The 23,308-nt window shown below is 42.2% G+C and overlaps 1 protein-coding gene across 6 annotated transcripts in view; it reads right to left on the reverse strand.

Moving 5' to 3' along the window:
* Window positions 1-14,512: 14,512 nt before the first annotated feature.
* The window catches only part of LOC143297593 (synaptotagmin-1-like), a 91,344-nt gene continuing 82,548 nt past the window's right edge, over window positions 14,513-23,308 (reverse strand). For all 6 annotated transcript variants that reach the window (XM_076610006.1, XM_076610005.1, XM_076610002.1 and 3 more), the window contains exon 9: window positions 14,513-22,587. In XM_076610006.1, the coding sequence (XP_076466121.1) occupies window positions 22,402-22,587 (186 nt within the window). In that variant the 3' untranslated portion in view covers window positions 14,513-22,401. The remainder of the gene's footprint in view (window positions 22,588-23,308) is intronic.

Genomic DNA, 23,308 nt, shown 5'->3' on the forward strand with positions numbered 1-23,308 from the left:
TCACTGAACTAAATACAGTACAGTTGACTAGGCGTACATAAAACGACTTTTGCTGACATGTCATGTTTTGCTGGACAGCCGTTAACCCAAGTCTGGATTTCTCAGTTTATGTGTATGTCTGTATGTATGTATTATGTATCAGTGAAGCCAGGTATCATTAAAATGTCATGTCATGAGTTGAGTTATTGCTGTGTTTGGTCATGACCTGGCTCTGAAATTCTTAAAAAGAAAACAAACTCCAACTCATTCCCCCAGTTGACCAGGTTGGGACAGTTTGGATATAACGCTGTATTCCAAACTGTGTGTTCTGTTTTGAAGTACGTAACACAGGAACACTTGATGGCAAGTAAGTTGAAGGAACTACTGGGACATCAGCTGAAGAAGTTATTTTGCAATGTAGGTGTGGTTTTTGAACAGTTACGTTTTCACTTCAACAAAAGGGCTCTTTCTAGTTTGAAATTTCATTAGAATAGCTTTTTTTTCCCCCTTTCTTAATGATTTCTTCATGGCTGGCAGTGTTTCTAGAGGTCCTAACGCTTGTCTGTGTGTGTGGAAATGGGGAAATGTTATTGCGAGATCTGTTGACAGGTCCCAGAAATGCCTTTTGTTTGTGTTTGGGATGGTGGAAGTGGTCCCGGCACTTCTTCTTGTGTCCACTTATCCACTCTTCAATAATATGGGTTTAGGACTCTCCCCCCTCTCTCTGTCAGTAGTTTTCAGGACTTTTTGTTTTGTTTTGTAGTTATAGATTTTTGAACCAGGTGTTTTCTTACACAGACTTAAACTCACCAAGGACTAGCTGTTAACACTGAAAGCAAATCTGCACATTTCTGCTGTTCACACCATTTTGACACCTTACTAGCATCAGATTGAATATCAACACAGATTTTACGCCACATTCAACATACGTGTTCAAATTCATTTTGTGTATGTGTTGGGATGATGATCTGTGTTCTGTATACAAAATTCTTGAGCATACATTCCACCTCTTAGGTCACCAAGATTGTTGTAGAATGCTGACCAACAATATAATGCATTGCAGTACCACCATGATTTTTCTGTGTTGGTTTCCTCAGATAAAAATGCATAGTTTATATGTTGTTCTGTTGGTATGAATTAATGAGTAGATGCCAAATTTTATTGAGATGCAATGTAACATCACCTTCATGTTAGTGTGTGGAGAGTTGTAGTCATTCCAGTCGCATTTACCCTTCTTTTTCTTTTTAAACAAATGTATAAAGATTACTCTGATTTCCTCTGTACCTCTGTCAAGTTTAATGTTTTGTGCAATAAACAGTCCGGAGGTTGGTCTGATGCATGGTTTATTGTGAGTGGTTTGGATTGCTTGAATGGGGCATCAGTACTGGTGCTCTGAATGCATGGTTTTGTGTGAGTGGTTTGGATTGGTTGAATGGGTATTCTGAATGCATGGTTTAGTGTGAGTGGTTTGGATTGGTTGAATGGGGCATCAGTACTGGTGCTCTGAATGCATGGTTTTGTGTGAGTGGTTTGGATTGGTTGAATGGGTATTCTGGATGCATGGTTTAGTGTGAGTGGTTTGGATTGGTTGAATGAGGCATCAGTGCTGGTACTGATTGGTTCAGCTTGCAGGGCCCAAGGTTGTGTGTGCATCAGTGTGATTGTGTGTATATGGGGGGGAAGTGGTGGTGTTTTCTTTTGTGTGTGTATTGAGTGATGGTAAAATTTCCGTATACATGTGTGTGTGTGTGTGTGTGTTATGGGGGTGTCATACTGTGCCAGGATGGCAAGATGAGGTGAGAGTTCTTGAAAAGAGGGGAAATGCGGCCATCAACAGGTAGACACAGATGTATAAGTAAGGGGTTGAAGTGATTTCTTTCTTTCTTAGGGACTTCGGGCAATTCTGATTTGAACAGTTCAATGTGGAGCAAAGACAACTTGGAGCAAAGAAAACCTGAAAGCAAACAATTGCAACTGATAAATAGCAATTACACAATTCACAATCTGGCTCTATAAGTACACTATACATATTAAATTCACAGATTCACTCAAAACCATTCAGTCAAGACATACACAAATAATAGAAGTTCGCTTAAAGGAATATTATGAATAAAACAATTCACACTATCAGCTTCAAGGAAAGTATTTCTGATTTCCACAAATTATTAAAAAAAAAAAAAAAATGCAGTTGCGGTCAAATTGAAGTGAATACACGTTACAGGTTAACTTTAGTTTTTCATCCATTGTTGCTTTTGAAGAATTGTTTTCAAAACAATTCTTCAAAAGCAATAAACTTTCTTATCCAAGATAATTAGTTTACAAAGGAACATACCTTCTCAAAGTGACAGGCTGTGAAAACAAAACTACTGGTCCACTGAGTGTTACGGCAGAACTGCCCACTTCAGAAAGCACATGTGAACTGGCCACTCCAGAATGGAGATGTGATCACCAAAAAATAAGATAAGCAGCTCACAGTTACAGTGCCAAAGTTCACATGACACATAACTCCAAAAGATGACAAAAAAGGACAAAACTACTTCAAAACTTACAATGTAAAATTCACTCCCCTTAACTAACACTATAATATTGATTGAAAAAACAACTGACTATAAGCAGTAACTAGCAGCACATAATTCATTGTTACTACTGATGATAATAATCTAACTGCTAATACTTAATTCTTCACACTGATACATGTTTGATTTTTAACTCTGCTGTGTGTGCACGTCTGCTTGTGTGTGTCCATGTATATGTGTGTGCGAAAGGGGGTGGGGTCTTTGTGGCTGTGTGTTTGTATGTGAGCGATGGTATAATGTATGTGTTTGCTGAGTGTGTGTGCGTATGCCATGGACAGACCAGACAGTGGACACATTGTGCCATGGGCACATCTGTACACTCCCCAGGTGGAGAAAGCAGTGTTTTCTTCAGACATTGCTGAGCTCAAAGATGTGATAGCAACAGCACAGTTTACAGCTTACACATGACTGGGGGAGGAAGGGTTACAAAATAGCAGTATACAAGTATGTAAACAGGTCAAATTCCTTGAAAAAAGCCTGTGATACTTCTTAATAAATTTTCTAGAGAAAACCGGTAGAATTATTTGAAGAATTAAGATACCTTTTGGGGAAAAAAAATTCTTAAGAAACTGGTAAATTTCCTGGAAGAGAAACTGGTCATTTGAAGATAGAGGTAGAATTCCTCCTAAGTCCAGGAAACCGGTAAAATACCTCAGAAAAGGTAAAATTCGGTGAAGAAACAGGTGAAAGTTTTGTAAAGTCCAAGAAAGAGGTAAATTTTCTCTAGGAGATGGGTAACATTCTTTGGCACCTGTTGCATGTCTGAGCGCATCTGTGTGTGCATGACTTAAACAAGCAGTGGTAGTAATAATAATAATAATAATAATGGTATTTATATAGCGCTGAATCTTGGGCAGAGACAAATCAAAGCGCTTTCGCACCAGTCATTCACACGCATGCATAACTCTAAAACTGTAGAAACTAAAGACAAGGAAGGGCAGGCAAGGGAGGCTATTTTGGGAGAGGTGGGTTTTAAGGCCAGACTTGAAAGAGCTGAGAGTGGAGACTTGACGAAGCGAAAGAGGAAGTTCATTCCAATCGCAAGGTCCAGAGACAGAGAAAGAACGGCGGCCAACAGTTGAGTGTTTGAATCTGGGTATGCGTAAACAGTGCGGATCCAAAGCCGATCGTAGTGAGCAAGATGGAGTGTAGAGGTGAAGGCAGCCACAGAGATGGGAAGGGACAGTTTTGTGAATACATTTATAGCATGGAGTGCTGATCTTGTACTTTATTCGGTGTGAGACAGGGAGCCAGTGGAGATGTTGCAAAAGAGGAGTGATGTGCTCAGATCTTTTCTTTCTGAGGACGAGTCGGGCAGCAGAGGTTTGTATGCGTTGAAGGGACTGAATGGATGAAGCAGGCAGACCAGACAATAGAGAGTTAGAGTAGTCAAGGCGAGAGAGAATGAAAGAAACGACAAGTCTAGATGTTGCGTCAGTGGACAGATATTTCCGGACGGCACTGATGCGCCGCAGTTGACAGTAGTAGGACTGACATGTCTGACTGATAAATTTTTGCATGGACAGTGTATTGTCAAGGACAACACCGAGGTTCCTGACTGATGTGGAAAGAGGGATGAATGTATTGCCAAGTTTGATTGGGTCAATTGTGATGAAAGACAGTTTTTGTTTAGTTCCTATGATCATTGCTTCAGTTTTGTCCACGTTCAATTGTAACTTATTTGTAACTTATGTCCAGGAAGCAGTTGGATGTTTCTTGCAAGAGCGACAACAATTTTTCAGGATGGAGCCACGTCTTCTTACATCAGTGTGAGGTCTGGAGTCCCTCAGGGGTCTGTGCAAGGGCCATGTTCCTAGTATACATTAATGACCTTCTGGAGAAACTGACCTCACTATCAAGGCTCTTTGCGGATGATATCGCAGTATACAAGATGATCTCCAGCGGCAATGATCAGGACCAGCTACAACATGACCTCCAGCGCCTAGCAGACTGGGAAAAGAGCTGGGACATGTACTCTCCGCGTCACAAGAAGCAGGAACCCCCTCCATCACTACGACCGGCATGGGCACACCCTGGATACCGTCACATCAGTCAAATACCTGGGCATTACGATCCAGAGAGAACTGAACTGGGACGACCACATCAACAATATCTGTTGCAAAGCCAACCGAACCCTGGGCTTCCTCAGACGGAACCTGAAGATCAGCTCCATCAACATCAAAGAAAGAGCATATAAAGCCCTTGTACGCCCCTTACTGGAGTATGGCTCATCCGTCCGGGACCTCTCCACTAAGAAGAACACTGACAGACTGGAAGCCGTACAGCGTCGAGCAGCTCGCTTCGTCCTGGGCAGGTACCAGAACACCTCAAACGTCAACGAAATGCCAGAGTCGTTGAGTTGGCCCTCTCTGGAGAAGTGACGCAAGACCTCCAGGCTCTCGATGCTGTACAAAATTTACACCAATCGAGCCCACTGTCCAAACCTCAAAAGGAAACTCAGCCTACTGCCGCCTCGCCAACGCCGAGGACACAACCAACAGTTTTCCATCATCACCACCAGAACACAGTACAGAGGCTCTTCATTTTTACCTGGAACCATCATAGACTGGAACTGCCTGCCCCAAGTAGCTGTGGAGGCCAAAGCGCTTGACACTTTTGTGTCAAGGGTCTCCAAGCAGTAAACAACACTTCCAGTGTCCCCCACACCCCACGCCACCTCACCCACCCCACCCCCACCTCTCCCCTGAACAGCAGTGGAATGATGCCACCTTCACCTCTACCTCTTCTTCACATCATCAAGGAACACCAACTACAAAATAGTAGTAGCGACCCCCCCCCCCACCCCCCCCACCCCCACCCCCCTCAGTTTTAGGTGCCAAAATAATCAATTCATATGATTGTGGGCCCTCAACAATGAAGAAGTAGAACCTGACTGAATGACACGGGAAACGAATGTTGAGCGTCCAGCTGCAGCTATCAGTTGGCTCCACCCAAGTAGGCACCTGTTGTGCAAGTGACTTTGTTAAGCGCCCAGGGCTTGGTCTCTGGCCGAGGATAGGTGCTATATAAGTATCCATATCATCATTAGCACCTCTCGCTTTTTAACTCACTTATTAAAACAAAGTGAGTCCCTGTTCGGTTGTCTGTGTGTGTTGGGGGGGGGGGGGGGGGGGGGGGTCTGTGTCCATGGTAAACTTTAACATTGCCAGGGAAGAAGAAGACAAAATTGACTGCAGGATTCTTCAAAACAAAAACAACAACAACAACTTAAGTTTATAAAACCTTTTTGGTGGCAGACGAATCCTCTTTTTATAAACTTTAGCTTTTTGTTTAACTTTGCCATTTTCTCTGGAAATACTTCATTTGCCAATACCAAAATTGGCTTAAACATAGATGAAAAAAATCTTCACAATCATACCAATAAAAGGTTGTAAGTCTCCAGAATTAAGCCACAGTTCCGAATCATTAACGATTTATTTCGTTGAGATGTGTTCCGAAATCCGAAAATCTAAAAACTGCTTTCCACTGAGTTTGGCCGACTGGAAGGTAGGTTGTTTTCGAAGACGACATGATCTCGTGTTTCTTGTTCACAATTAAAAGAAACACAAATTCTGGACAGAACACTTCATGGCCTGGCTTCGCTGACGAAGATCTAGGAAGGGCGTTGTCCACGTCTGATGCAGGCACGCTCATGGCTGACAAGGCCAATGCGGGAAAAGCAGAGTCGGCCGCAGCGGTTGCAAGGGAAAGTCTGGTCTGGGTTCGCGGCTGCAGCGTCGTGGTTCTTCCTCCTTCTGCGTTTGTCCTCAAGGCTGGCCCTGCGGTTGTTTTCGAAGGAGGAGACAGCTTTGTGGATGGTGCGTCGCCAGGTCTCTCGATCAGCGGCTACTGCGGACCACTGGCGATGGTCAATGTGACAGGCACCGAGAGCTTTCTTCAAGGAGTCTTTGTATCTCTTCTTGGGTGCTCCTCTGTCACGGTGGCCAGTGGACAGTTCGCCATACAGCGCGATCCTGGGCAGGCGGTGGTCCTCCATCCTGGACACGTGCCCTGCCCAACGTAGCTGGGTCTTTAGCAGCACTGCCTCGATGCTGATAGTCTTTGCCTGCTCCAGGACCTCGACATTTGTGATGTAGTCACTCCAGTGGATGCTGAGGATGGTGCGAAGGCAGCGCTGGTGAAAGCGATCAAGCAGTCATATGTGGTGCCGGTAGGTGACCCAGGTTTCGGAGCCGTACAACAGGGTGGGCAGTACAACAGCTCTGTACACGCTGATCTTTGTGTCTTTCTTCAGGTGTTTGTTGTTCCACACTCTCTTGTACAGCCTGCCAAATGCGCTGTTTGCCTTTGCAAGTCTGTTGTCGATCTCCTTGTCGATCTTGGCGTCAGACGAGATGGTGCAGCCTAGGTAGCTGAACTGGTGGACCGACTTCAGCTCTGTCTCACCGATGTTGATGTGAGGAGCGTGGAATTCTTCCCGTGGGGCAGGCTGGTGGAGAACTTCCGTCTTTTTCAGACTGACTTCTAGGCCGAAGAGCTGCGCAGCCTCTGCGAAGCAGGACGTTATACGCTGCAGGGCCGCTTCTGTATGGGCGACGAGGGCAGCATCGTCGGCAAACAGAAGCTCTCTGATGAGTTGCTCCAGTGTCTTGGTGTGGGCCTGTAACCGCCTCAGGTTGAATAGGCTGCCATCAGTGCGGTATCTGATGAAGATACCGTCGTCGTCGCCAAGATCTTCAGTGGCCTGTTGGAGCATCATGCTGAAGAAGATCGTGAAGAGGGTCGGCGCGAGGACACAACCTTGTTTCACTCCATTTCCAATTGGGAAGGGCTCCGAAAGGTCGTTGCTGTGTCTGACCTGTCCACGCTGTTCCTCATGTAGTTGGATGACCATGCTGAGGAATTTTGGGGGGCATCCTAGACGTTTCATGATCTCCCACAGACCTTTTCTGCTCACGGTGTCGAAAGCTTTCGTGAGATCGACGAATGTCGCATACAGTCCTTTGTTCTGTTCCCGACATTTTTCTTGTAGCTGTCTGAGAACGAAGACCATGTCAGTGGTGCCTCTGTTGGCTCTAAAGCCACACTGACTCTCTGGGAGATGTTCTTCGGCGATAGTAGGCACCAGCCGATTTAGGAAGACTCTGGCGAGGATCTTGCCTGCGATGGAGAGCAGAGTTATCCCCCTGTAGTTGGAGCAGTCCGACTTTTCTCCCTTGTTTTTATACAGGGTGATGATGACTGCGTCACGGAGGTCCTGTGGTAGTTTGCCTTGCTCCCAGCAGCAGACAAAGAGGTTGTGGAGTTTGGAGTGTAGTGCTGGGCCTCCATTCTTCCACGCCTCCGGCGGAATTCCGTCAGCCCCTGCTGCCTTGCCACATTTCAGCTGTTCAATGGCCTTGACAGTCTCTTCTAGGGTTGATAGCTCGTCCAGTTGTAATTTCACTGGCTGTTGTGGGATGCGGAGAATTGCCGAGTCTTGAACCGTGCGGTTGGCGCTGAAGAGGGCCTGGAAGTGTTCCGACCACCTGTTCAGGATCGACATCTTGTCTGTGAAGAGCGCCTGGCCGTCTGCGCTGCGCAAAGGACTCTGGACCTGGTATGAGGGACCGTACACCGCCTTCAAGGCTTACAGTGACACTAACTACACCATCGACGTGTTTACTGCATATACATATTCAAAAGTGGACACTGAATTAACTGGAATGAACATAAAAGAAAAATTTACTCGATCATTACTTTCAGCCCTTTGTAGACTGGTTTGTGCAGATCCAGAGATCTACCGTGTGTCTCGATGTGCTTGTAGGAGATGGCAACGTCTCCTTTACCGCCGAAATAAAAGAATAATAAAAGATATAATAAAACACACAAAAAACATGATTTAAACGGCGTTATTACGTCCACAACAATCACATCTTTTTATCACACGAAGAAGAAAACTTCAACGTTGCTTTAAGTTTTGAATTTAGTCATTTGATGTCGGATGTACCGCAGCCGTGGGGATTAGTCTGTATGCATCAGAATTGAACGTGCATGGTTCGATCCCGCTCGCATGTCTTTATTTTTCTTCTTTTTTTCTCTCAAGCTTATTTATCACATTTAATACAGAGCACTTTTCAACAATTTTTAAAAATCTTTTGTTTTCTCCTCGTTATTCCTTTACTGGATAAAGCGCGAAACACAAGTGAGTCTTGAAGGCTTTGCCTCTTGTTTTTTTAGTGAACCAGTGACACAAATCTCTAGTCACCATTCACCATCAACTCCCCATGACCGGAAAACCAAAAGATAAAAACAATAATAAACAATTTGAAAAACAAATACACACATAAACAAGAGAGGCAAGGCCTTCACAACTCACTTGTGATACACACTTTATCCAGTAAAATAAGAACAGACAAGAGAGGCAAGGCCTTCAAGACTCACTTGTGATACACTTTAAAAAAATCTAATCGTTAAAATGTGTTCTGTATTTGTTATTATAAAGCTTCGGGTTAAAAGAAAAAGAAAGAAAAGAAGAAAAAAATGGTCCCAACGGCAGATTCGAACCACGTCTGTTCGGGTGAGAAGAAACTGTCTTACCCATTACACTATCAGGGCTCCTTAGTTGACGTTCAAAAATATAACATTCAAACATGCTTTTTAAAAGGGCGATAATTCGATTGTGGTATTCGTAGTGCCGGAGAACGCTGTTTAAATCATATTATTCTGGTGTAGCTTGGGCATTAAAAAAAATCTTTAAGGGAACTTAAAAATTCTTTTTAAGTCCGCGGTAAAGGAGACGTGGCTATCGCCGCAATCACACTGCAACATTTAGCCGTTTTCTCTGGATCTAGACAGATGTACAAGTTTAGTTACACCCTGTTAACAGGGTTGATTCAATTTCTCTTTTATGTACATTCTAACTTTAAAGTTGATATGAAAATTGAGTTGTTTTTTTTTAAACATGTAGAGCCAAGTACAAGTACTTCTAAACGTCGTATGAAGTGAAAAGGACTTCATTTTGAGAAAAGTCAAGACCGGAAATTTTTACGTTTCATCAATTAACTCTCATGGTTTATTATTTTTAATTGTGAATTCCGACTGATTCTGTGGATATTTTTATGGCAGTTTGGGGCATAATCCAGTAGGTGATGAGGCGTTCACAAATCTTTCTCTGAATAAATATTTAACGGTCTCCTTCTCCAACTTTCCATCGCATGTTATTGTGTATTGTTCATTGAATACAGGATTAAAGGGGCAGGTCAACAACTTGAAACAAAATGGCGCCGTTCGCGTTCGCGAAGAATATGAGCACGCGCTTTGAATATGCATAAATATGTGTACGCAATTGATTTTTGCCCATGACCTTCAGGGCTCAGCCAATAGATCTATAAAGTCCACTCGTCGTATTGGTTTTAGTATTTTCCGATAAAAACTACTTGGGCAAATGAACATAGTGAAAGCCCTGTACACTGAGAGTAAAACATACAAGCTTATTATGTATTGAGTATAATTTCAAAATGTAATGTTTAAGATGAGAAAGATCAGTTTAAAGCAAATTAAGCCCCCTAGCATTAATTACAGATTAATCCCCCCCCCTTTTTTTTTTTTTTTTTTTTTTTTTACTATCTGCACCAAAGACATGCAAAAATAAATATAACTTCCATGCTTAGCAAAAGAAACTCCTGTTTGAACAAAAAATGATAAAAATGACTGCTCTTGTTGTTGTGTCAGAATATCAGATCAAAGTGCCAAGTTTAGAGAATAAAAAAAATATAAATATAACAGTAAATACAGTTTGCATATGATTTGGCTTCTTTTTTATTTATTTATTTTTTTGCCCATCCCAGAGGTGCAATATTGTTTTAAACAAGATGACTGGAAAGAACTGAATTTTTCCTATTTTTATGCGAAATTTGGTGTCAACTGACAAAGTATTTGCAGAGAAAATGTTAAAGTTTACCACACACACGCACACACACACACACACACACAGCCGAACACCGGGTTAAAACATAGACACACTTTGTTTACACAAGTGAGTCAAAAATGTGTTATAGTCTATATTCAATGATATAAAGTTTCGGTGGAAAAAAAAGAGTATGTTAGCAGGTTCGAGCCAAGCACATTCGGTTCGAGAATATGTATATTTACAGCACTAAAGGGCACTTACCAGTGATGTAAAAAAATGAATAGCTAAACGTATGTTCATTTGTGTTGTAAACCGATTATGGTACAGGAGGTGATAACACCGTTTAAATGATATTAGTTTGGTCTGTCTCGATTATTTAATAAACTGTTTAAAGTCCAGGCTAAAGGAGACGTTGCCATCGCCTCAGGCACACTGCAGCATGTAGCCGTTTTTTCTAGATCTGCGTGTTCGAAACTGAGGCTGACAGAAACTAAAACGCGGTCCATTTAATTTCTCTTTAGTGTTCATTCTAGTTAATTTACTGTCCATTGCAAAATATCAATATGCAGTAGATACCTGGATTATGTCGTTAGTGTCACTGTATGCGTTCTGTACAGAATTTTTCTTTCTTTTCTTTCAATTGCGAACATGAAAAATGAGGTCAGGTCGTCATCAAACCAAACCATGAATTGTGATTTTTTTTTTTTTAATAGTTATTTTTTTATTCGGATCCTCAGCGAAATAAAGCGTTGATGATCCGGAAATACAGAAAGCTTACAACCTTTTATTGTTCTGACTGTGAAGATTTTTCCCTACTATTTTTAAACCGAATTTGGTATTGGCAGACAAAGTATTTCCAGAGAAAATGACAATGTTAAAGTTTTACGCGCGCGTGCGCACGGACACACACACACACACACACACACACACACACACACACTGTTGAATGTTTAAGCCGACACACCCGTAGAGTTGAGAAAGCCATTTTGGTCAGTTGATCAGTGCTGGGGTCCTGTCGACGTCGTTCACTGATAGATGTCTCGGCTGACAAACCCCGAACTATGAACTCACTATTCTCGTCATTTAGACCCGCTGAGTTAGAAGTGTTCATTTTGTGACACCCTCTGCTCCTTTCCTTGCATGCAGGGACTGTTCACAGCACTCCCACCATGACTCTAAGGTCTCTGTGTCAATGATAACGCACTGCAGAATTTTTATAGATGTTTTATTGAATCAGTGTTAACGTTCTCTTTTATATGTTGGTATGGAAGCTTAAGTGTGAAATGTAAGAATGTATTGAACAGGACAGAGAATGTCTGCAGTAAGACCACAGGAGTGAGACAAAATAGACTAGCTGTTCTCTTCGAACAGCGAGTCACACAAAAAGCAAAAGTGATCTCAAACGAGAGCAGCCATGGACTCAGTAAATACTATCAACTTTTACCATCTGGAAGACGCTACAGGACTCTTAGAACTAAAAATAGGTTTATCCCTGTTTCAGTTACTTTGCTAAACAAATGAATTTTACCGCTTTATGATTTCATGCGTTGTGCCGAATAGGCTGTATGTAAATTGTGTGTGTGTGTGTGTGTGTGTTGGAGGTGGTGAGAGGTATGGGTGTGTGTGGTGGGGCGTGTGTGTGTGTAGCGTGCGCATGCGTGAGTGCCTCCATCTCCATGTGTGTGGATGAAAGCAAGGAAGAGAGAGAGGGGGTGGAAGAGAGCTTGGCTTTTGTTGTTGTTGTTGTTTTGTTTTTTGTTGTTTGTTTGTTGTTTTTTAGATAAGAAGTTCAACTGTTTGTATTATAAGGATTTTAATGTTACTGTGATAGTGATTTTACTTTTCTGAATTTGATTTTGAGCTGAGGTGTTTAATTTTATTATGGGGATGCTGATCTTAGTGATAATGCGGTTGATTTTTTTTTATTTTTTTTTTTTTTTTTTAGTTGATGCTAAGATGTGTGTGTTTTAAATGATGGAAAGTTATCGGACTTGCTTTGCTATGACAGTTGAGTGTTATTTTGTTATGTATATGTTGTATGTCAAATTTTACCGTTTTGCATATAATTTGTATGTATCACAGACTTCACCACACTTGATTTCTCAACGAGATAATAAAGGTATTCTGATTCTGATTCTGATTCTCTCTTTGTGTAAAATCCTCTCTGTACCGTAACGTATCAAAGACGCACGTAAAAGATCCCGCAATCCATGTCAAGAACCTAACCAGCATGCACACCCCGGAAAACGGTGTATGGCTGCCTACATGGCGGGGTAAATGAACAAAACAGTCATGCACGTAAAATGTAACATGTCTGTCTGAGTGTGTATGTGTGCGCGCCTGAAATTTGATTGAATGACACAGGAAACGAATGATGAGCGCTCGATAGCAGCCGTCAGTCGGCTCTACCCAGGTAGGCAGCCTGTTGTGCAAATGAACCCGAGTTTGTAAAGCGCTTAGAGCTTGGTCTCCGACCGAGGATAGGCTATATAAGTATCCATATAATTCATTCATTTATAGCCTGAAGCTGAATGGAATAAAAGTGTTAGAAGTCCAACCAGTGATTTCCCTGTGTGTAATAAACGAATCTTACAACAACATTATCATATAATCATCACATGGTGTGTGTAGTCTGCGTGCATACTTTTGTGAAGGAACGTGTGTATGCTTCTAAGACAGCGTATTTACACTTTATGAGTATACGTAGATAAATTTATGCGCGTGTGTGCATTTGTGTGCGTGCGTGTGTGTGTGCGTGCACGAGAGCGCGTGCGCGCGCGTGTGTGGTGTGCGAGAGAGAGAGAGAGAGAGAGAGAATGTGTGGGTGTAGTCTGTGTATATACATTTTTGAGTGAAAGGGTGTGTACGAGTTATGTGCATACAATTGTACGAATGAAAGGGTGGGTTTGAAATATGTATCTTCGTTCGTTCGTTCTTTCGTTTGACGTCTTTTCACTACAAGTGATATTAGACGTATCTTGTGAGTGAAAAGGTGTGTGCGCATTTTGTGTATATACATATATGAATAAAAGGGTGTGTGGTATTTGTATTTCTTTTTATCACATCAGCTTTCTCTGTGTGAAATTCGGGCTGTTCTCCCCAGATAGAGTGCGTCGCTACACTACAGCGCCACCCTTTTTTTGTTGTATTTTTTCCTGCGTGTAGTTTTATTTGTTTTTCCCATCGAAGTGGATTTTTCTACAGAATTTTGCCAGGAACAACCCTTTTGTTGCCGTGGGTTCTTTTACGTGCGCTAAATGCATGCTGCACACGGGACCTCGGCTTATCGTCTCATCCGAATGATTAGCGTCCAGACCACCACTCAAGGTCTAGTGGAGGGGGAGAAATTATCGGCGGCTGAGCCGTGATTCGAACCAGCACGCTCAGATTCTCTCGCTTCCAAGGCGGACGCGTTACCTCCAGGTCATCACTCCACCTTAAGTATGTTATCTGTACATTTAGGAGTGAAAAGGTGTGTGTGAAGTATATCTATGTAGGTGAGTTAAAGGGTGTGTGTGAAGTATGTATCAATACATGAACGGGTATGTGTGAATTATGTATATATACATGTGTGAGTGAAAGGTGTGTGAAGTATGTATCACTGAATACATGAACGGGTGTGTGTGAATTATGTATATATACATGTGTGAGTGAAAGGTGTGTGAAGTATGTATGTATACATCTGTGATCGAAAGGGTGTGCGCGAAAGGGAGTGAAGTGTAAATGCCGGCATGGTTGTCCTTGCGTAAATCTTCATTCTTCACTTCATTAGAAGTCTTTGCTTTGGAATTTGGAGGATAAACTCTACCCAGTTCCCCCCCCCTCCCCCCCCTCCCGCCTCTGCCACTCTTATATATACATAATCAAACTGATGTATCCTATCATCTGATTTGAAACGGTTGTGTTGCCGCTTCATATTTTGCAACTTGACCCCAGGCTTCGAAATCACGTGTCCATCCCTTAAATAGTTCTACCATTTAAGATAGGTATACTGGAGAGAAAGATTTTGTATTGAATGCCCCATGTATTTTCACACACACACGCACACACACACACACGCGCGCACATACACACACTGATCGAATACAACACACGTCACAACCCGTCGCTCTTTTGACAAAGACTTTTTTTTAATTATTCACAAACCGTACAGAACTAGACAGTGCACGTACTACACGGTAAAACAGGACTTCATGCACAGGACACTTGACAATACCGGTGGTATGGACGTCGGGTATCCCCCAGGACCGTTCAGCTGTCATTTACCGTGTGACAGAAACATCTGCCACTCGTCAATGTTGACCAAATCAGGATTCTGTATATGTATCAATTAAAAAATATATATATAAATCAATAAAAAGACCATGACTTTGTCTGGTATTCCGGGAATAAGTTCACGTTCAAATTATCAGAAGGGACGGGGGGTTTGGGTTAAGTTAGGATAAGGACAAGATGAGCAGCTGAACGATGGTGAAGGTACCCGACACTTAAAATGATGTTGTTTTTATATCATGATAAGTGCCATGGCGTTTCTCACCCAGACTGTCCAATCTGTTGGAGGAGCAGCGTCTTTCTATCTTCCTCTCTCTCTTTCTAAACACGCCTGTCACTGGAAGTCTCTCCAACATAGCAGCGAAGAATGATGGTCCAATTAAAGAGAATGGCAAAAGCACAGGTGATGACCAAAAAAGGGGGTGGTGACTTTATTAATGTTTTGGTTTTCTGAATTACCGAAATGTGCAAGTGAACATTTCTCTCATCAAAAAACTGGCGTTCCAGGGAATGTTCCTCATGGTCAACAAAACGCGGAATTCTTGAATGTGTCACGCACGACAGACTGTCACCCTGTCGATAATATAAGCTTAGAAAACCCACCAGTATGTAAAGTGTGTTGGAATGATAAAAGACATCTGAATCCCAGTGCGGAATTACCGACGGTTTATGTCGTGGCAAGCGGAAACAATGCACTGTAGTCATGGACATATATGCGTTGCTAACATTCCTAAGAAACGGTCAAGTCGTGAATCTACATCTACAAACGTATCAAAGTAGAAACCTCCCGCCTCTACTCGACATAAGGAAATGAGGTCGTGTCCTCCTTAAAATACCTCCTCCCGTATCCACTTTCACAAAGATTTTTTTTGGTTTGTTTTGGTTCTAGATATTAGCTGAGTATTATTTTGCGCTGTGTTAAGTTTTTTTGTCGGGTACACCTATTTTTATCATGTTTTCGTTGTCATCTACCATACCAATATTTTCAGTTAATAGCAATATTGTGACAGACAGTGTGAATAACGCTGGGGATATGCATAGCGAGACACCTCACGCCTGAAACTAACTGTACAGTTCACTCTTACCTTCTGTGAGGTCCCGTCAGCCGGTCTAGCTGTTAAACAGTGAATGGAATAAACGAGGTGTGCAGTCTGCTGTTTCACTGATGGGGGATTCGACAGAAGAAAGGGGGGACGGACACACTGGTAGTGGTGGTGAGATGTACTGCAAGGAACTGCTAGATTAATTCCCGTATGACGTTTCATGACGTGTGCTGCACGGGACCGCTTGATTTCCCGTGTGACGTATCCCGATGTGTCATCCACTTGAGGATGCACCGGATACCCTGCTGCACCCCCACACCCCGTCTCCCTCTCCCTCCTTTCAGTCCGACTTGTCCGGTATCGTGGGAGGGATTCTGTTTAATGTTCCTCGTGATTGCAGACATCCAGATAAAGTATTGATTTTCACGTTTGAATGTTAACGTTTTTCCCTGGCAAATCTATACACACCCTTGTATACTTTGTGATCAGTGGTAGGGTGTATGTTTATCCGGGTCATTTTCGTTAATTATATGACTTGCATGACCCTAAATCGTGGCGAAAATGCGTCATCTGAAAATTGTAATAATACTTACCGAATCTGGAATGGAAACTAGCATAGAAAAATTAATCATTAGGATTATCATTACAACTACTCAATCGTGTTGGACAATTGCACATCCAGAACAAAGTATCCCCGAGAGAACTGAATCTTCGGCAGTACCTGAACAATATCCTAAGCACGAAATATCACGAAAAGGTAGGAAGGTGTAAAAGTCTTTTCAAGCTGTGATGGAGTCTCTCGTCGGCACTGACGAACGAGTACCTGAAGCAGACTTCATCTTTGGCAGGAGTGGGTCCTCAGATGTGAGTGAAGACCTATCCTGGCTAGCTAGGGTAGTCATTTATTTCACTGAATGCCTAACATGCTTCATCTTCTTAGCGGAGACTGGGGAAAAGGGACGGGATGAGTCGTTGCTATTCTATAACACTGACAATTCATGGGAAAACAGAAAAAAACAAAACAAAACAAAAAAAAAAGTTTGAGTAAATTAGGTGAACAAAAACTTCTACGAACCTACTAAATCAAAAGCGAAAATTTATGTACAAAATAATTATTATCATTATTTTTTGCGGTTTCATTTCACTCAGTTATAACAAAAGGGTAATCCCCAATTTCGAGAGACAGAAAAAAAAAGTTGTGGATGGTTTTACAGTTGCACAGAGATCCCTGCTACTTTGATGTATCTGTGGTTTATTTTGCACTGCAAGGAATGACTTTAAAGGAAACAAAACTTGGGTACGTTCTATGGGTAACACCAATAAAGAAGTCAATGGTAATATTGCACTTTTTATCACAATGAGAGAACACGAAGAAACAGGGACCCCCGAATGGTCAGAGCAAGAGGCGGTATCACTGCCGACTTTATACAATCAACGAACTGAACAGAAATGCGTGAAATGGATGACGAAAGTGCAGAGTACTATAATAATAATAATAATAATTATGTACACGGATCTTTTATCTCCAGAAATCACATGTTTCGAAGAAGACGTGTGATTGACCATGAACACCACGACACACAAAAGACCCACACTGACAAGCACAGAGAAACAACAGAAGCTTTGCAACCCCGTGACATCATTATCTACAATCTCAATACCTGGAAAGTCTCCACGACTTCCTACAAGACGAGACGGACTTTTGAATCATAGCTTAATTAAAACACAGAAAAAAAGTTTTTGAAGGTGAACAATTCTTTTCTGGACTTTTCTTGAGGGAGCTAGTCGGGAAAGAAGTAACAATTAAGACATGACAAGAAGAAGCAGAAGATAAAACGTTGGGTTGTTGTGGGTTGTTTTAACGAGGAGTGCCCAACACATTTCAAATGTACTAACTGACGAAAGAAGTAGTTATAAACAGCGTGGGAAGTATAATGTGTTGTTTCTGGACATACTGGATGCAGATGTAATCAGGATTCCTTCGGTGTCGAGCATAAGAAATCAGTCTTGTGTGTATAAGACATCGGGTATAACGCTTTGCATGTCTACTACGTCTGGGTGTAAAAGGAAACAGGCAGATAAAGAGTAAGACCGATTTCGTCTCAATAAGAGTGGATGTCCGACTTCAGGTTTATGTCTGATCACCTTAATTTATGAATGTAAACATAAACATTGATATTATAACTGATGCAGACAAACCAGTCAGGACATAACAGGGAGCCTTACACAACACACAACTTGCACAGGATAATAACAAACAAGCACGTGATATAATATGTACACGCACAATAATGAACCAACGGAAAGCAAAATCCAGTAACTGAAAGACTGAAAAAAACTCTCTCTCCCACCCCGTCCTCCATGCGAGTGATCACCTCCATCAAGTCTAACCCCCCTAGCCCCCTTCCCCCTGAAAGAGTAATCACCACAGCGGTTTTTAATAACTGGCAACACAAGAAAAACATCTTACACTGGCATGAATGAACAGCAACCTGATGACATCCATGATGATGATGATGATAATGATGATGATTATGATGGCGACGGATAATGACGACGTGGATTTTCAGTGGCTTTGTTCAGTGTTCAACGTGTCGACCCAAAGAAAGCACTCACTCGCCAGGCATTACTATCACAGCTGTCAGATGAACGCACTGTCACCATGTCTTGCGAGACATTGGCCACCACGGTCAAGTTACAAACCCAACACACATTCTTCACCTTGGTACGGACAGCTGACGATGTCTTGTGTCCATCGTACATGTCCCCCCCCCCCCTCCGCACCCCCCCCCCCCACCTGGATACCACTAGCAGTGGTCAGCTTCCCAAAGGACTTGCCATTGAGAACTACCCCTTGGGGATGACTCAGGGGTCTCCCGAATCACAGCTGTTGTTTTCTGTTTTGTTTTGTTTCAGCAATATTGCACAAACTTCCTTGATACACCGTATGATGGTTGAAACCCTCATCCACTTTATACATTTCGGATTTTGATAAGAATGGAAGGTGGGAGGAGGAGAGTTTTAAGTCGCATATTCCTTAACCAAAGATTGATGGCTCACTGTCTATTCCTCTTTAAACAGTTCTTTCAAGACTTTTTGTCCATCCTTGTTTTGTTGTTTCCCCAAGACATCGATAATTGTTGCAACCCCTGTCATATATTCATCCCCAAATACAGTGAATACAAATTCGTTTACATGTCACTTGTCGCCTTTTTCACCATCTGCTTGAAAATTCACATCACATGTTGTCTCATTGTTCTCCAAAATACCGCAACTTGCAGACGTTATTCCACACTTCTTAGAAGAGATTTATAAGTGGCTTGAGACATTTTTCCACATGTCTTGGAAACGGACTATGTGTAAACGCTCTTTCTTTCCCGGAATTAAAACTGGTGTCAAAACTTGTTGAGATAGTCATGCTAAAATATCGATTAGTGTCGAGGGCTGCCCAAACATGTCCTCAATAGAACATTGGTAACATATTTCATCATTCATCAGACTTTTTTTTTTTAGAAAAAAGACATTGAAATCTAGTTTGTCTCTGTTGGAAATTCTGTCAGCCAGACAATAACAGACAAGGTTATCGTACGACAGATTTCACTGCCAGGCGACACTGAAAAGGGAGACTGTCTACCATCATGATGCTTCTGTATCCTGATTCTGACAAATGCTGTCAGCAACACTAACAGGTGATCTCCCTCTTACACCACGCATCTTTACATCAAAAGTGTTGTACCATTGTAGAGCTAACGTTTCTCTGAACATGCTGGTGTCTTTGTGGCATTTCTCATACACTGTCTCCACCCAGCTGAATGAATTTTTTCACATACCTTGACCCACGATGCAAGCTGTAATGTTTTATGTTTCATATCGTGGTCGTGACCACCATATCGGATGGGTGTTATTTCTGATGGATTTCTGAATGAGTAAGAGCTGAAACCTGTTCGGCGTATGTTCAACGGCTTTATTTCTTGTGTCTTGGTCCAGGTTTGATTCTTTCTTTTTTTTTTCGCGTCTTTCCTTTCTTTCTTCCTTCCTTCCTTTCTTTCTTTGTATCTTTCTTTGATTCTGGTGTAAGCCAATCTTTTAAGAAGACAAACTCTTGATTTTGTAAGCACTGAAACTTCTAGGTCTGTTCAGAGGAAGTCACTGAATCTTTCCTCATCTTACAATGTAAAGTTGTGGGCATAAGCAGATCAACGGCTTCAGAATCAACAATGCGAAAAGCATATTTGACAATGCTACACATTGCCAATGATATTTGTGTGTCAGTTGATTTTGGGGGAGCGGGGGTGTGGGGGGGAAGCCGAAGACAAATAGCATGATGATGATAGAATTGAAAAGAGAAAACTTTTTTTTTTCACAAAATTAGTTCGTGACAGAGAAATGATTAGTAGATATGATCAGTAATCTGGTACCATGAGAGACACGAAGATGATCACAAATATGATTAGTAATCCAGATACCATGACAGACACGAAGATAATCACAAAATAATGCCAATGTACAGTTAGTTCACCGACACAACACTAACAGAAAACATCTTGAGAAGAAGAAGAAATATAATACCTGATGCTACAATCACGAAGCTACCCTGTACATGGAATAGTTCAGCAATACAGAGACATCTCCAAGATATGGTTGCTTGCTTATGAAATGTTAAACACAGTCATAAAACCCCGAACAAAACAAAACTATGGTTTTGTGAACATCTCACGCATGCAATGAATATAAACATTGAAACAAACAAACTGCAGTGATGTCCTCTCACACGTATGCATCTTTCCTCTCGTTCATCATATCCATACAATTTATATGTATACATTGACAAAACATGTTTAAATAGGGGGTTGGGGATAGAATGAAAATACAGATCTGAACTCGACGATAAAATATATGTGTGTGACTACTTCCTAAAACGAAGACATGAAGAAGAGTTAAATTTATTTTGATCAAAACCCAAAGGTTATATAGTCATAGTTATATAGTGGGGGGCGTGAGACGAATATAACAAATTTAACACACTCACACACACACACAAAAAGGGAAGTGGATGACTACGCATGCTCCCTCAGAGCAGCATTTCCTGTTTCCCTTCAAGTCTATCCAATCACTGTGGGTGATTTTGTTTCACACACCTTACCTCTTCGTGGCTTCTGATCAACGAAATTCACTAAATTCAACGAAGAGCAACTAACTCAGGGATGTTCTCTTAGCCTTGAAAAAAATATAGAAAAAACAAACAAACTTTTAAGTGTGTAGTCAACTACCTCCACCATCCTCCGCATCCCCGCTAATTCCCTTGCTACCCCCTCCCCCATCCCTAACATAAAAACATATTGTATAAGATACATTACATATCCATTACATATCTTTGTTGCCTCAAGTTGTATTGGACAACTCCACTTTCACCCTAAAAAATTCACCCTCTAAACGAAGAGATCATTCTCTAAACAAAAGGATCAAAACTGCGTCACATGTGTTTAATAAATCTCAGACCATCACAAAGACCATCACAGAGTCCAACACAGGAAAATGAATCACCAGGAAAGAAGAATCCCCACAACATGGCCATGATTTGCAACCAAAAAATAAAAGTGAGAAAGAGAGATGCAAACAGACAGAGGCAAAGAGAGAGACAGACAGAGATAAAGGGAGAGAGGCAGATAGACACAGAGACAGACAAAGAGAGAACATGAGTGTGATCGCTCGCCCATCAAGAAAGGACGAACCCTATACAACGATCAGCCCATGGTCATGTGAACATAAACAGAACACCTCAACAGCAACCGAACAAATGACCTCCTCCCCCCACCGAAAAACCGACAATTTATGGATCAACGAACCAGGAGGAATCATAGACACCCCCCCAAAAAAACAACAACAAAAAACAAAAACAACAACAACAAACAACAACAACAACAACAACTAACTAACCAACCAACCAACCAACAACCCCAAATAAATGTTGTTTTTAGTGATGATATCCAACTCACCATCCCCAAGTTCCCAAAACTGCTACGGGAAAAGAAAACAAACAATGAAAAAAACATGGGCAATTCTTCAGTCTTTCTTTTCCAGCAACAGAAAACCATCCCAACAACCTCTCACACCCACACCCATCCTCCAAAATGAATAAACAGATAAACATTTTCTTCGTGTTCTTTCTGTTTTTGTTTTGTTTTGTTTTGTTTTGTTTTTCTGTTTTGCTTTTTTGTTTGTTTGTTGTTGTTTTTTAACGTCGAACAAAGAGACAGGAGGTGCCCTCCAAACCAATTCCCCACCACCATCTTCCCCTAACTACCAAACTCCCCCAAGCAAGACCCCAACGTCTTGCGCGCAGTCAGTAAATACCAACCAGCCGAACCGGCCACGACTACCACCAAAGGAAAAAAAAAACCCCAAAAAACAACCGCTGTTTTTTTTTGTTTTTTGTTTTTTTTGTGCGTGTGTGCGTGTGTGTTTTCCTGGCAGCGCTAACAAGACAAGAGACAGAAAGGAAAAAAACAAAAACAAAAACAAAAAAAACCCGAAGAAGGAGAAGAACTGATCCAAAGCAGGATGGAGGTCAGGTCCTCAAAAAGGGGAAGTCATCCTGGATGCCTCTCGTGGGATGCCCCTGGTGGGTGCCCCGTGGTAGGTGCCCCGTGGTGGGTGAGGGGTGGTCCCGGCGGGCATCTCAGTTCTTCTCGGGCACCTCTTGCAGCGTGTGCCACTGGGCGATGGGTCTCCGCGGGTTGGCCAGCATGTCGCTCCAGTGGCGGAGCTCAGTGCCCGTGGAGTTGCAGCCCAGGACCACGCGCCCGATGGGCTCCGAGGTGCCGATGCGGTCGTAGTCCACGCACGTGATGTACAGCGTCACTTTCTGCACGCGCCAATGGGAACAGGTTGGTTTTGGTTGGTGGTTGTTGTTGGTGGAGGTTTAGGGTTATGAATGCGTGTGTGTGTGTGTGTGTGTGTGTGTGTGTGTGTGTGTGTGTGTGTGTGTGTGTGTGTGTGTGTGTGTGTGTGTGAGCGTGTGTGTGAGAGAGCGAGCGTGTGTGTGTGAGAGAGAGAGTGCGTGTGTGTGCGTGCGTGCGTATATGTGTGTGGCGGGAAGGTGTGTGTGTGTGTGTGGGGGGGGGGGGAGTTGGTTCTTGTTTGTTCATTTACTCTCTTGGTCAGATTTGGTATTAAACAATACATACATACTTTTTAATAGATATAGAATGCACACGTAAAAAAATAAATCATCCATCGTCGAGCTTCCTTTCCCTTTCCGCACACACACACACACACACACACACACACACACACAAACACACACACACGCACGCACGCACACACACACACACACACACACACGCATACACACGCACACACACACACACACACACACACACACACACACACACACACACAATCACACCAAAATATTTATATAATTTCTTTCCTTACGAATAATTTCTCGTCTGGGTGAAACAGTTCTCATTTACTAATCATCATCATCATCATAATCATAATCGTCGTCATCGTCGTCGTCAGTAATATTTTCAGTAGTGATTAACGATGCAACAGCAACAGCAACAGTAGTAGTAAAATAACAG

The sequence above is a fragment of the Babylonia areolata genome, chromosome 23 (genome assembly GCF_041734735.1).
Source record: "Babylonia areolata isolate BAREFJ2019XMU chromosome 23, ASM4173473v1, whole genome shotgun sequence".
In the NCBI taxonomy this organism is placed as follows: Eukaryota; Metazoa; Mollusca; class Gastropoda; order Neogastropoda; family Buccinidae; genus Babylonia; species Babylonia areolata.